The sequence below is a fragment of the Cervus elaphus genome, chromosome 18 (assembly GCF_910594005.1).
Source record: "Cervus elaphus chromosome 18, mCerEla1.1, whole genome shotgun sequence".
Classification (NCBI taxonomy): Eukaryota; Metazoa; Chordata; class Mammalia; order Artiodactyla; family Cervidae; genus Cervus; species Cervus elaphus.
In genome coordinates, this window is record NC_057832.1 from 52675275 (window position 1) to 52691197 (window position 15923).

The 15923-nt window shown below is 37.5% G+C and overlaps 1 protein-coding gene across 1 annotated transcript in view; it reads right to left on the reverse strand.

Moving 5' to 3' along the window:
* Nucleotides 1-7914: 7914 nt before the first annotated feature.
* Nucleotides 7915-15923, reverse strand: part of FBXL13 (F-box and leucine rich repeat protein 13) — a 209643-nt gene continuing 201634 nt past the window's right edge. Inside the window, exon 21 of the mRNA XM_043871784.1 lies at nt 7915-8098. Coding sequence (XP_043727719.1) covers nt 7915-8098 — 184 coding nt within the window. The remainder of the gene's footprint in view (nt 8099-15923) is intronic.

Consider the following 15923-nt stretch of genomic DNA (forward strand, 5'->3'; position numbering starts at 1 on the left):
GAGGTGACTTAGCAGCACCAGCAACAGCAGCAAGCTTAAAAAAAAACAACCCTGTTCATCAGCTCACTGTTGTGTAGATCAGGAGCTCAGTGTGGTTAGATTCTCTATTCATGGTATTGCAAGGCTGGACTTAAGGTGTTGGCCAGACTGAATTCTCATCTGGGTGATCTGAGAAATAGTCTACTTCCAGGCTCACTCATATTATTGGCAAACTCCAGTTCATCATGACTGTGTGACTGAAATCTGTTTCCATTCTGTCAGTTGGCAATCACTCTAAGCTTCTAGAAACCACCTGCATCCCTTCTCATGTGGCCCTCTCCATCTTCAAGCCAGCAATAATGCAATTAGTCCTTCTCATACTTTGACTATCTGAGTTCTTTTTCTGCAACCAGCTTGAGATAACTGCTTTTAAAGAGCTCAGAGGATTAGGTCAGGCCTACTCAGGATAATCTTTGTTTTGTCATCTAATCTAATGTAATCATAAAATGATATTTCATCATGTTCATAGTTTCCACTTAAAAAGAAGAAATTGTACAAAAATAATAGGTAATAGGGGGCAGTTATTTAAAAATTCTTTGTACCAGGGCTCTTGTATAAAATGTTTTCTACTTAGCACTTATTATGACAACAATATAAATTTAAGCTGTGGCTATATCACAAATACATACACAAATAAAATACATCAGAAATATGATACAATTGCTACTGATTCTTTTTTTTTTTAATGTAATTTAAAGCATAATGCATTCTGGTGGTGAGGCAGCATTCAACTACTTTATAGCCTGTTGTATGAAGATAGATTTTTACTTTTACAGTGATGTACTATCTAAGTTATTTTATGAATTTTCTTTCTTCCAAACCTTGTTGACCCCTGGAAGATTTAAATTATATAATACTGAATAGATGTTATCTATTGGATTGTATTTCTTTGGTCTTAAATTCTGATTTTCGAATAAACCTTTCCAAATATGACCTGTAATAGTCTCTTTTTGTTAATATTTAATTTATTTGGAGTTCTGTTTTTACCTTTTTATTTATGAAGCAAAAAGTCATCTTTGTCTGGTGTCTCAAAGTCTCTTTTTGGTTCATACTTCATAAAATTATAATTTGTGTGGGTTTGGACAACACTCACATGTTAGTATGTTTGATGTGATTGTGGTGTGTGTGTGTTAAATTATTAAGTAGAGGGAACTGGGAGGCAGTAAGGCAATTTTTATCATCTTTTCCACCTTCTGCAATTATATAAACATTTTCATGACTAAAAGTTTATGAACTTGGTCAACAATAGCCAGAAAGGTGAGCATAAACAGCAGTCAACTATATTTACAATTATTAAAAGAATGGTACATATTTGGATGACAGATTCAAGTCCAAACTGAAAGGTAAAGTCATGTATTTTACTGTCTTGAACATGGACCTATATATTTCAAATGCTTAAGATCTGAAGACCTACATATCAATAATATTATGGATACCTTGAGTAATTTGCACCCAGAACTTAACAATTTCACCACTTGTTCACTCCACTTCTTGTTCCCCTTTCATAGCCAACCTTTTCTAACACCTACCATTTTTCTTTCATTTCTGCTACTATAAAATCTGTCTCCCCATAATGAACAAATGTGTCTCTTGTTTTTGTTTAAAACAGGACCTTACTCAAAGAATTTTGGAGCAAGCGTTGGCAGTTAAATACCCTGCCTGGTTTCTAGAGAAACATAATGGGTGTGTTTCTCCTTACTGTGGTTTCACCCAGGCAGGCATTATTCCTTTAGAAAGCAGTTGCATCTTGCGTATCTTTCCAGTTATGTGCTCGAAATACTTAGGGGTCAGAAACTAATTTATATGCAGCTGCCAGAATCTACAAATTTAATTAAAAATCACCCTCTGGAACAGTCATCCTATGTCTCGGGTTAGGTGTTAAAATTTCCTACTCAGTTGATTCCGCAGCCATCCACTTCCAGGAACCATTTCACAGCTAAGTGATACTGCTTATTTCAAAAACTTTCAAAACCAACCTAAGAAAGGGGAGAATTACTAAAAGCATTTAGCTCATTTCAGTTCAGTTCAGGTCAGTTGCTCAGTCGTGTCCGACTCTTGTGACCCCATGGACTGCAGCATGCCAGGCTTCCCTGTCCATCACCAACTCCCGGAGCCTACTCAAACTCATGTCCATCACGTCGGTAATGCCATCTAACCATCTCATCCTCTGTTGTCCCCTTCTCTTCTGACCTTCAATCTTTCCCAGCATCAGAGTCTTTTCCAATGAGTCGGTTCTTTACATCACCTGGCCCAAGCATTGGAGTTTCAGCTTCAGCGTCAGTCCTTCCAATAAATATTCAGGACTGATTTCCTTTATGATTGACTTGTTGGATCTCCTTGCTATCGAAGGGACTCTCAAGAGTCTTCTCCAACACCACAGTTCAAAAGCATCAATTCTTTGGTGTTCAGCTTTCTTTATAGTCCAACTCTCACATCCATACATGACTACTGGAGAAACCATAGTTTTGACTAGATGGACCTTTGTTGGTAAAGTAATGTCTCTGCTTTTTAACATGCTGTCTAGGTTGGTCATAGCTTTTCTTCCAAGGAGCAGGCGTCTTTTAATTTCATGGCTATAGTCACCATCTGCAGTGATTTTGGAGCCCAAAAAAATAGTCTCTCACTGTTTCTACTGTTGCCTCATCTATTTGCCATGAACTGATGACAGGACCAGATGCCATGATCTTAGCTTTGTGAATGTTGAGCTTTAATCCAACTTTTTCACTCTCCTCTTTCACTTTCATCAAGAGCCTCTTTAGTTCTTGTTCACTTTCTGCCATAAGGGTGGTGTCATCTGCATATCTGAGGTTATTGATATTTCTCCCGGCAATCTTGATTCCAGCTTGTGCTTCATCCAGCCCGGCATTTCGCATGATGTACTCTGCATAGAAGATCAATAAGCAGGGTGACAGTATACAGCCTTGATGTACTCCTTTCCTGATTTGGAACCAGTCTGTTGTTCCATGCCTAGTTCTAACTGTTGCTTCTTGACCTGCATACAGATTTCTCAGGAGGGAGGTCAGGTGGTCTGATATTTCCATCTCTTGAAGAATTTTCCAGTTTGTTGTGATCTACACAATCAAAGGCTTTGGCATAGTGAATAAAGCAAAAGGAGTTGTTTTTCTGGAACTCTCTTGCTTTCTTGATGATCCAACAGATGTTGGCAATTTGATCTCTGGTTCCTCTGCCTTTGCTAAATCCAGCTTGAACAACTGGAAGTTCACAGTTCACGTACTGTTGAAGTCTGGCTTGGAGAATTTTGATCATTGCTTTGCTCGCTTGTGAGATGAGTGCAATTGTGCGGTAGTTTGAACATTCTTTGACATTGCCTTTCTTTGGAATTGGAATGAAAAAGGACCTTTTCCAGTCCTGTGGCCACTGCTGAGTTTTCCAAATTTGCTGGCATATTGAGTGCAGCACTTTCAGGGCATCATCTTTAGAATTTGAAATAGCTCAACTGGAATTCCATCACCTCCACTAGCTTTGTTTGTAGTGATGCTTTAAGGCCCACTTGACTTCACATTCCAGGATGTCTGGCTCTAGGTGAGTGATCACACCATTGGGGTTATTTGGGTCATGAAGGTGTTTTTTATATAGTTCTTCTGTGTATTCTTGCCACCTCTTAATATTTTCTGCTTCTGTTAGGTCCATACCATTTCTGTCCTTTATTGAGCCCATCTTTGCATGAAAAGTTCCCTTAGTATCTCTAATTTTCTTGAAGCGATCTCTAGTCTTTCCCATTCTGTTGTTTTCCTCTATTTCTTTGCATTGATGCCAGAGGAAGGCTTTCTTATCTCTCCTTGCTAGTCTTTGGAACTCCGCATTCAAATGGATATATCTTTCCTTTTCTCCTTTGTCTTTAGCTTCTCTTCTTGTTTCAGCCATTTGTAAGGCCTCAGACAGCCATTTTGCATTTCTTTTTCTTGGGGATGGTCTTGATCACTGCCTCCTGTACAATGTCATGAAATCTCCATCCATAGTTCTTCAGGCACTCTATCAGATCTAATCCCTTGAAATCTATTTGTCACTTCCACTGTATAATCATAAGTGATTTGATTTAGGTCATACCTGAATGGTCTAGTGGTTTTCCCTACTTTCTTCAATTTAAGTCTGAGTTTGGCAATAAGGAGTTCATGATCTGAGCCACAGTCAGCTCCTGGTCTTGTTTTTGCTGACTGTATAGCGCTCCTCCATCTTTGGCTGCAAAGAATATAATCAGTCTGATTTCGGTATTGACCATTCTGGTGATGTCCATGTATAGAGTCGTCTCTTGTGTTGTTGGAAGAGGGTGTTTGCTATGACCAGTGCATTCTCTTGGCAAAACTCTGTTAGCCTTTGATCTGCTTTATTTTGTACCGCAAGGCCAAATTTGCCTGTTACTCCAGGTAGCTCTTGACTTCCTATTTTTGTATTCCAATCCCCTACAATGAAGAGGACATCTTTTGAGGGTGTTAGTTCTATAAGGTCTTGTAGGTCTTCATAGAACCATTCAACTTCAGCTTCTTCAGCATTACTGGTCAGGGCATAGGCTTGGATTACTCTGATATTGAATGATTTGCCTTGGAAACAAACAGAGATCATTCTGTCATTTTTTAGTTTGCATCCAAGTACTGCATTTTGGAGTCTTTTGTTGACTATGATGACTACTCCATTTCTTCTTGCCCACAGTAGTAGATATAATGGTCATCTGAGTTGAATTCACCCATTCCAGTCCATTTTAATTCACCAATTCCTAAAATGTTGATGTTCATACTTGCCATCTCCTGTTTGGCCACTTCTAATTTGCCTTGATTCATGGACCTAACATTCCAGGTTCCTATGCAATATTGCTCTTTACAGCATCAGACTTTACTTCTGTCACCTGTGACATCCACAACTGGGTGTTGTTTTTGCTATGGCTCTGTCTCTTCATTCTTTCTGGAGTTATTTCTCCACTCTTCTCCAGTAGCATGTTGGGCACCTACTGACCTGGGGAGTTCATCTTTCAGTGTCAAACCCTTTTGCCTTTTCATATTGTTTATGGAGTTCTCAAGGCAATACTGAAGTGGTTTGCTATTCCCTTCTCCAGTGGACCAAGTACTAAGAAAGGGGAGAATTACTAAGAGCATTTAGCTAATTTTAGGGAACTGTATTAAAAATACCTTTTTAAAAAGTAAGACTTTTTAAAGCTTTTCAAAATAACTTTCATATCTTTTACCTAAAGTTTAATCTTTACTTTGTATTTGTGGGGTTCAAAAGACAGTAACCCAATTTAAGGGATGAGTAGTGGGGGAAATAGAGTAAAAGACTGATCTAATACTACCAACATTGTGGCAGAACAGAGTTCTTTCTTGGACTCTATAAGCCTTAGTGTTACATAGTATGAAATAAATAATCATACACTGGCATGTGATCATTGGAATTCTGTTAAAATCTAAAGAGAGTTATTATCTTTTATATATCTTTTATAATGATATATCTTTTATAGTGATATAAATTCATAGATTAAAACTTATTAAAAACTACATGTAGATACACAATCAGTAACCCATATCTCCTAGCATAAAGTTGGAAGCTTTTTTTGGTATAGCATAGTTTAAAAATTTCTCCATAGTGAAAATTTGATTAAAAGAAAATCTTTTTGTTTTTTAAGTTACCTCCATATGTTCTCCATAGTGGCTGTACCAACTTACATTTCCACCAACTGTATGGGAGGGTTCCCTTTTCTCCATTCCTTCCCTAGTATTTATTATTTGTAGCCTGTGAAGTGATATTTCATTATAATTCTGATTTGCATTTTTCTAATATTTAGTGACATTGAACATTTTTTCATGTGCCTATTGGCCATCTATATGTCTTTTTTGGAGAAATGTCTGTTTAGATCTACCCATTTTTTTGATTGGGTCGTTTAGTGTTTTTTTGATATTGCACTGTATAAGCTGTTTATATAGTTTGTAAATCCCTTGTCAGTCACATCATTTGAAAATTTTTCTTTCATTCTGTTGTCTTTTCATTTGTTTAAAGCTTCCTTTACTGTGCAAAAGCTTTTAATTAGGTCCTATTTTTAAATTTTTTATTTTATTCCCATTATTCTAGGAGATGGATACAAAAAGATACTGCTGTGATTTTTTGTCACAGTGTTCTACCTATGTTTTCCTCTATGAGTCTTATAGTACTTAGTCTTACATTTAGGTCTTTAACCTACTTTGAGTTTATTTTTGTATATGGTGGTAGAGAATATTATAGTTTCATTATTTTACATATAGATCTTCAATTTTCCCAGTATCACTTATTGAAGAGACCCTCTTTTCTCTATTGAATCTTCTTGTCATAGATTAATTGACCATAGATGTCCAGGTTTATTTCTGTAGTTTCTATTGTTCCATTGATCTCTAGTTCTGTTTTTTTGTGCCAGTACCATACTTTCTTGATTACTGTACCTTTGTAGTTTAATCTGAAGTCAGGGAGCCTGAATAAAAAATTTTTTTGCTTAGTTCTATGGAAAATGCCATTGGTAAATTGGTGAGAATTGCATTGAATCTGTAGATTCCCTGGAGTAGTATAGCCATTTTAACAATATTGATTCTTCTAATCCAGGAACATATTACATCTTTCCATCTGTTTGTGTCATCTTCAATTTCTTTCATATGATCTAGCACTCTTACTCAAAAACTAAAATTTGAAAAGATACTTGCACCCCAGTGTTCATTGCAACACTATTTACAATAGTCAGGACACATGAAAGCAACTTAAGTGTCCATTGACAGATGAATGGATAAAGAAAATGTGAAATATATATAGATATGTATACACACACACAACAGAATATTACTCAGTTATAAAAAGAATGAAATAATTTGGAGCAACAAGGATGAACCTAGAAATTATTACACTAAGTGAAGTAGGCCAAAGACAAATATCATATTATACCACTTATATATGGAATCTAAGAAAAAGATACAAATGAACCTATTTACAAAATAAAAATAACCCCACAAACAGAAAGCAAATTTATGGTTACCAAAGGGAGAGGGTGGTAGGAGAAAGGATAAATTAGAAGTTTGGAATTAACATGTACTCACTACTATATATAAAATAGATAACAAACAAGGATCTTCTGAAAAGCACAGGGAACTATACTTAAGGGTTTGTAATAACTTATAAGAGAATATAATACAAAAAGAATATGTATGTATGTGCGTGCATGTATATAACCAAATCACTGTGCTATACACCTAAACTAACACAGCATTGTAAATCAGCTATACTTCCATAAAAAAGGATCTTTCTGAGACATTGCAGGGACAGTGCAAATTTGATTAAAAGGGACTGTTTCTTTTTAATTTGCCTCTGACTGTTAAGTCAAATGTTGAAATGAGTCCTGGGTTAATTGGCATTTAGAGCTCTCGTTAAGTGTCTAGAAATTACTAGAAAGCTTTGTTTCTTTTAAAAATGTATATCTATATCATTTATAATAAAGCCTCACAGATCCTTAATGTCATTGCTCTCACTCAAAACTCTTACTGTTTTATATAGCCTTCTGCTTTCTTTTCTAAGGAGAAGTTTCTAAATTTCTTGTCAAAAACATCATATCTGTCAGGATTGTTTTGTATACAACTGTAACCATAGATTTGATAATCTCATCAAAACAATTGGTTTGATTAAGGTAAATTTAAGTAGAAAAGTTACATAGTAGCAGTATTTGATTTGGCTTTTTTTAATTGTGATTGTTAGATAGAAGAACTCATAGATGTATTTACAAACACATAGCTGGAATAAAAAATCTGGAAATGACTTCCGTCTTCTTTACACTGTTTAGATCCAGCTAGTAAAAAATACTTGCATCAAATGAAGTTGCCAGATTCTAGATTTTTTGTTCTTGCTTGAGGTTGAAGGTCATACTGCTTCCTCTTCAGTATTGTATGTTGACCCTTTTGTGGTCAATTCTGAATCTTTAAGTGATGTATTTTGTTGCTGTGTACGAGATTTGCCTTCAGAATCATAGCCAAACCAAAGTGGAGGGTCAGAAGCGCTGTATTCCTGGTGCTGAACTATAGATGACATTCTTATAGCTGCCTCCCTGTAATAACAGTGATGAGCATTAGCTAGTTGAAAAAGTAATTGCTAGTGCAGAATTTTCAAATTAGACCACATTTGGAGTTAAAGAACTCACTGTCACAACGTGAATTCACATCTCTTTTGCCTTCCTGAGGGGAGGGTGTGGGTAAATTGTGCTGATAATCAGGATCCCAAAGCTTCAGTGACTCAGTAGTTCTCTGGTTAAGTCAGGTCAAAGATTAACAGGTACTGAAATGGGTAAGGAAATAGCATGGCCAAGGCATGGGAAAACTGAGGGCATTCTGTCTGTAGCTAGCACTCTTAAGTGAGCTCTCTGCTTGTTATTCGAGCTTCTTTGATAGGAGTATCCTAACTAGGCAACCTGTGAAAGTTAGCTGTGCACCAGAGCAGGAACTCCTAACCTAGAGTCCACAGATCCCTGTTGGGTATGTGGATGAACTTCAGGGAGGGCCCAGGGATTCCTTGAAAATTCATGCAGTTTTGTATCTACTATGCCATTTTTTTTTTTTTTTTTGAGGAGAGGGTTTGTGACTTTCATTAATGTCTCAAAGGTGTCCATGACCAAAATGATTAAAAATATGTGTTTCTTAGAAAGAAGGAAGCAAAGAAATCATCAGAAAGTTTTTTGGGACCCCAGTTCCAATATGGGGTGGTGGTGTTCCCCACACCACCGAACAGTTCCAAGATATCAGCTGGCCGTCCTATAATTCAGCCCAATGCTGACACTATATATCCAGGCATAGCATTAGATTCTGCAAGTTAAGGGCTCAGACCCATGGAAAACCTTCCCAATGTCAATCTCAAGTCCAGGTTGTTACCTGGGCTTCTGATCTACCACCTACAGCTGCTCACAGAAAACAGAGACATTTACTTACTGAATCACTGGTTGATTAAAGGATATTACTCAAGAACAACCAGGTATCAGAGCTGCATGGGGCAAGATATGGGGAAAGGATGCCGATCTTCCTTGCTCTCTACAGGCATACCACTTGCCCCAAATCTATGCATTCAGCAAACTGGAAGATCTTCAGCCCATTCCTTTTGGGTTTTTATGGAGGCTTTATTATGTAGGCATGATTGATTAAATCATTGGCCATTGGGTGAGTCAACCTCCAGTCCCTCACTTCTCCCCAAAAATCAGAGGGTGATTTTTGAAATCTTCCTGAAAATGTTTCACTCCTCTATTCATGGTTGATTCCCTTGGCAACCAGCCCTCATCCTTAAGTGCTTTCCAGAAGTCACCTCCTTAACATAAACTCAGTTGTAGTAGAAAGGGACTTGTTATGAATAACAAGACACCCATATTTCACCTTGTGGCTCTGAATCAGTTTCAGAAACTAAGATAAGAGACCAAATACTATAATAAAAGATTCTTCCATTGCTCTTATCACTCAGGAAATTCCAAAGATTTTGGGAGCTGTGAGCCAGAAACCATGGAGGAAGACCAAATATATATAAAAGATAAATTTTGGTCCTCTGAATTACCAAATATATATGTCCTATAAAGCACAATATTTCAACATCAGAAAAAAAGTATATCTAACTTGGAAATAATGTCATTTCCAGGATGGAAGGATTTTCCTGGGAAGCTGGTTTGAATGTGAGATCAGCACTAGAAAGGAAATAAGTAACTGGCAGCTTCTGTAGGAACAGAGATAAGTAACAGCGTTTGTCCGTGGGGGGGATTCTTTGCTTGCTATTACTGTATATTACATTCAGTTATTAATTGCAAAAGTTTGGAAACTGGGTCATTGATACAGAAGCTGGTGTCATATACTTTAACTTAAGTTTGTGTTCAATGGCCATATGAGTTCTGGTATGGCTATGAAATTTACAAAAAAGCTAAGATAAAATACCGTTTTTAAAATACCGTTTCACTTCAGTCAGATCTTAGGTAGTTTAAAATAATTGTAAGCAAACTCAGCAGAGAGACAGCCAAAGCATTGCCAGTTCTGTTTCTTACCACATAGCTTTTTGGCTACTATACTTGCACTCATAAAACTTACAAAAGTTTAAAGAACAATTTAAGGAAAAGCAGTTGTTATACTAATTTCTAGTTCTGAGCCATGAATCCCTGTGCATTAAAACTTAGCAAACAGATGTCTTCTCTTTAGAGAAATATTTATTCTCAAATTTGAAGAGAAGTTTATAATTCAATATCAATATAAAGTTTTGCATTCTGCTAATTTTTCAATCTTTTTTAAGAAATGTGATTCTATGTTTTAAATTTCTTATATAATCTTCGTATGTCCTCTAAGTAGAATAGTATCATGCAAAAATAATAGATATCTTTAGCTTTCTCTGTTTTCCTCTGAAGATTTTTCTCCCTTTTCAATTCTATGTAGTTGAAAAAATTGCCATGTTTTTTAAAGTGTTTCCTGTGAGATTTTTTTTTTTACCTCAAAAACCTGCCACAATATAATACCAAATGCCGGGGGACTCAGAAGCATGGTTAAGTGGTTAAAGCACTATCCTGGGCAACAGAGATCTGTTGTTACTTAGCCTTCAGCCTGTCTCTGCCTGTCTAAACTTTGCCTGTCTTTTAAGACTCCAACCCAACTGTTTCCTCCTCTAAACTTTCATAGGAAGTTGACCATAGAATTAGTTTCTTTCCAGTACATAGTTTCATAGTATTAACTTTTTATAATTTTAGACTTTGTTATTTTTCTTTCCTTTAAGAAGGTATTTAAGGGCATATTACATTTCTTTGCATCTCCTGAAATACAGTAGTAATAGCAAAATCAAGAGACTTTAGTAGTTTACTCAGGAGCCCTTTAGCTATCTTATCTTCTGCTGGTTTTTGGTCTAGTTTGGTTTGGTTTAAGTTGCTGTTTCCAACATCCTAACAGCAGAGAGAGCGCTGGACACACATACTATATTTCACAGTTCTTGATAATTTAATGCCACTGATGATAACAGTACTACTGAGTTTAGGCAACAAGGTCTTGACCTACTGGAAAAGGACATGTTTAGGAGTAAAAGATTTGTAAATAGTTGAGCAAATTATTTATAATCTTTGGCCTCAGAAGAACAAGAGTTTTTGAGAATTCTAGTTAACTGGTAAGAGGATAAGTACTCTTAATGCTAAGTTTGTTCAGTTGCTAAGTCGTGTCTTACTCTTTGCAACCCTGTGGACTAGAGCCTGCCAGGCTCCTCTGTCTGTGGAATTTTCCAGGAAAGAATACTGGAGTGGCTTGCCATTCCCTTCTCCAATATTAAGTTTGGGGATACATAAATACTGGGTAATAGAGTTCCTCAAATGACTCATAAGACCCAGTAAGATAGATGGTAGGTAATGTGATATAAAAAGTTAGCAAGTAATAGGAGTTTGAAAAAATAACAAGAAAAAGAAAGTTGAGGATTTTGACTCAATATAGACAAGAAAAATAGGGAATAAATAGGAAAACTACTCATTAAATGCAACATCATGTGACAGAATAAAAATGAACTGCATGTTAAAAAATAAAAAGTTGCATATTATATGGAATTTAGAAAGATGGTAATGATAACCCTATATACAAGACAGAAAAAGAGACACAGATGTATAGCACAGACTTTTGGACTCTATGGGAGAAGATGAGGGTGGGATGATATGCGAGAACAGCATCGAAACATGTATATTATCAAGTGTGAAACAGATCGCCAGTCCAGGTTGGATGCATGAGACAAGTGCTTGGGGCTGGTGCACTGGGATGACCCAGAGGGATGGGATGGGGAGGGAGGTGGGAGGGGGGTTGAGGATGGGGAACACATGTAAATCCATGGCTGATTCATGTCAATGTATGGCAAAAACCACTACAATATTGTAAAGTAATTAGCCTCCAACTAATAAAAATAATTGGAAAGAAAAAAAAAAAGCTGTATATTGAGCCCTGGCCATAGATGAAGTACACAGTGGTACAAGCATTTCTTAGATCTGCAATTCCATACTGCCTCTACTTTAGCTGTTAGTGATAAGCACTGCTCTGCCTTTTACTCACAGTCAGCTTCACTGAAACTAAACATCAGAAGGTCTCCTGGCCATTGAAGGTGATCCGACAAGAGAGGAACAAAGGATCAGGTCTGAGACCCCTCTTCCCCCAGTCACAAATGCCAGGAGGTTAAGGCTTCCTCAAGTCTAGAATGTCTCTAGGGCTAACTTAGTTGTACATATTTTACCAGCAAGCATGGTCCTGGGGAAAACTGAAAAATCTGAATCTGTTTAGGGCAAATTTGGCATTAGTTTTAGAGTTTGAATACTAGTGTAGACTATTTCCTAGTTTGCTTCCTCTCCACCCTTTAGAAAATCTTTAGGCTGTAAACTAGCTACCCTCACCACCTTACTAGGACTTTTGTCATCCTTGCATTGACTGACTCCTAAGACACAGGACCTAACCAAGAGAACGGACCAGCATGGTGACCGCCAGTGAGTTTCAGAGTTACTTTTCACAACATTCTATGTCACTATGTATTTGCACATAAGAACTTTTGAAAAGTATCAGGAAACTTGAAAATGTAGAAACTGAATGCTCCTGCTAGAAACATGTTTGTCTGCCTGTTTGTCTCAAACGCCCCCTCTTTCTTTTTAATAACTTGATGCTCTAATCTATATGGGAGCTGGGAAGTATTGAAAAGAAAATGTCTACTTAGAAATCACTGTGTGTTCTAAGTTCCTTCAAGTGCGTATGGAATCCTTTGAGTACCTCCTACTCAGGCTTGGCCTGAGCAATACCAACACCTGGTAAGAAATGATTTGAAAACTGAAGCAGTCTACTGCAATGGTTAGTCATTACACATTTAACCTGGTGAGAGAGGTTTCTTTGGATCAGAATAGAACAAAGATTTTCAAATATGATATGCCACAAACAGTTGTATTACATTAGAGGGTTTAGTTTGTAAATGACTTTTGTTTTTCATAAATTAAAAGGGATTAAAGGTTCAATTCAGTCACAGTCATGTCTGACTCTTTGCAACCCCAAGAACCACAGCACGCCAGGCCTCCCTGTCCATCACCAACTCCCAGAGTTTACTCAAACTCATGTCCATTGAATCTGTGATGCCATCTAACCATCTCATCCTCTGTCGTCCCCTTCTCCTCCTGCCTTCAATCTTTCCCAACATCAGGGTCTTTTCAAATGAGTCAACTCTTCGTGTCAGGTGGCCAAAATATTAGAGTTTCAGCCTCAACATCAGTCCTTCCAATGAACACCCAGGACTGATTTCCTTTAGGATGGACTGGTTGGATCTCCTTGCAGTCCAAGGGACTCTCAAGAGTCTTCTCCAACACCACAGTTCAAAAGCATCAATACTTTTGCGCTCAGCTTTCTTTATAGCCCAACTCTCATATCCATACATGACAACTGGAAAAACCATAGCCTTGACCAGACGGACCTTTGTTGGCAAAGTAATGTCTCTGCCTTTTAATATGTTATATAGGTTGGTTATAACTTTCCTTCCAAGGAGTAAGCATCTTTTAATTTCATGGTGGCAGTCACCATCTGCAGTGATTTTGGAGCCCAAAAAAATAAAGTCTGCACTGTTTCCACTGTTTCCCCATCTATTTCCCATGAGGTGATGGGACCAGATGCCATGATCTTAGTTTTCTGAATGTTAAGCTTTAAGCCAACTTTTTCACTCTTCTCTTTTACTTTCATCAAGAGGCTTTTTAGTTCCTCTTCACTTTCTGCCATAAGGGTGGTGTCATCTGCATATCTGAGGTTATTGATATTTCTCCTGGCAATCTTGATTCCAGCTTGTGCTTCCTCCAGCCGAGCATTTCTCGTGATGTACTCTGCATATAAGTTAAATAAGCAGGGTGACAATATATAGCCTTGATGTACTCCTTTTCCTATTTGGAACCAGTCTGTTGTTCCATGTCCAGTTCTAACTGTTGCTTCCTGACCTGCATACAGGTTTCTCAAGAGGCAGGTCAGGTGCTCTGGTATTCCCATCTCTTTCAGAATTTTCTACAGTTTATTGTGATCCACACAGTCAAAGCTTGAAAATCACTAATCTAAAGACAAAAGAGCAGCATAGCAATGATCAGACCTAGGTACAAAGTATGGCTCTTTTATTTGTATGACTTTAGGCATGTTATTTAACCTGTTTAAGATAGTTTCCTTATTCATTTTTATGGTAATAGAGTATTTGTGAGTATTAGATAATAGGATTTAGCACAGTACATGGCAAATAATAATAGTTAAGTAATATTATTTGTTCATATTAGTAATAAAATTCAGTAGGTCCAGATTTCAAAGGTCTTTCCACAAAGACATTCCCGTGAGCTGGAGAGAACTCTGAATTTATTAAGATTTTCTAACAATGCAGATCTCTTACAGTGTTTAGGTGATAATTTACACTGCCAACAACTGCTAAATAAGGTCTTCAAAGAATTTCTGTACTGCTGTTCAAAACTCTGACAACCATCTAGATTTTCTCTGCTAATCTCTCTAATGTTTAAAATTTTGGATTCCAGACCCCAATAATGTCAGAACGGTTCTTTTTCTCTTTGCCAGTTATAAACTTAATGGCTCTTCTGCTTCTTTATGGCTCAGACCCTCCTGGATTGTGGAGACCATCCTTTGGGTCTTTCTCTGGCTTTCCATTATGCTTTTCATTTTTTCCTTTGCCTATCTTGCTTTCCTCACAGAGGTCTATAAGTTGAAAGACTTGTTGAATACAACTGCTTCAAATGTAGACAGCTAGATATTCTTGTCATATTTATAATCTCAGTTATTAAGAATTTCTCCTTAATTAAAGGAGAATTGTATCTCTTATGGGCTTCCCCGGTGGCTCAGACAGTAATGAATCTGCCTGTAATTCAGGAGACCTGGGTTCGATCCCTAGATCAGGAAATCTCCCAGGAATGGAATGGCAACCCACTCCTTGTGGGCTACAGTCCACGAGGTTGCAAAGAGTCAGATATGACAGCGACTTTCATTCACTTATTATGTAGACGTCTGGAATAATTTCCTGGGATCCCTTCAGGCTCTGAAGTTGTAGAATGACAGAATATCTCATACTGGAAGCTCTCCTGCAAAAGAGCTATAGATAATTTGCTCATTGACCAAAAGTTTACTACTTCCCTGGTTCAGAAAGGGTGGGCTGAATAGACCTCTTTGATTTGTAAAGCTAGTGAAATATTTTCAGATTCCATTGAGTATGGAGGAATTTGTATATAGGACAATTTCTTCTGAGGGCTATAACTAGATTTTATATGATTTCATACATTTGTATGTTCAAATGGAGTCAGATGTGTGGGAATATTTTGCTTTGTGATTCAAAGTCACAAAACCTCTTCCCAAGAAAAATCTCCTCCATCGTAACTTCCAGATGTTTCATTTCACCCAGACGAAACAAAGCTCTCGCTGTTGAGGGAGCAAGAACAAACAACGGCTTTTTTTTAGACTGGACGTAGGTAAGGGATTAGATACCATCATGAGCTTGTGTCTTCAAGGGTTCACATACTCTGCAGCATTTCCAGCTCCGCCAAAGGATCCCATGGGTCTAAGTGAAGAAGAAAATGCTCTAGTCTTTAGATCTGAGCCCCAACAGCGAAATGAGGCCAGACCTTACCACTTCTGTAATCAAAATTTTGAAACCCAGGTATCTTGGGACCTCCTTGACTGACAAGTAGCATCCTCTCCTGGAAGCTGGATGTCAAGACAGATGCTCCTGGAGCCTTACTGGTCCTGGCCACCATGCTGTGGGACAGCCCTCTCCACTGCTAGACAAGGATAGAATCAGAAAATTCTAGGCCTCTTTCTTACTGGATCTTAGCAGGAGTGGAGCTATAAGGGAAACTAAAATGGTTTGGCCTCTTTAGACAATAAGATGGGCAGACAAGC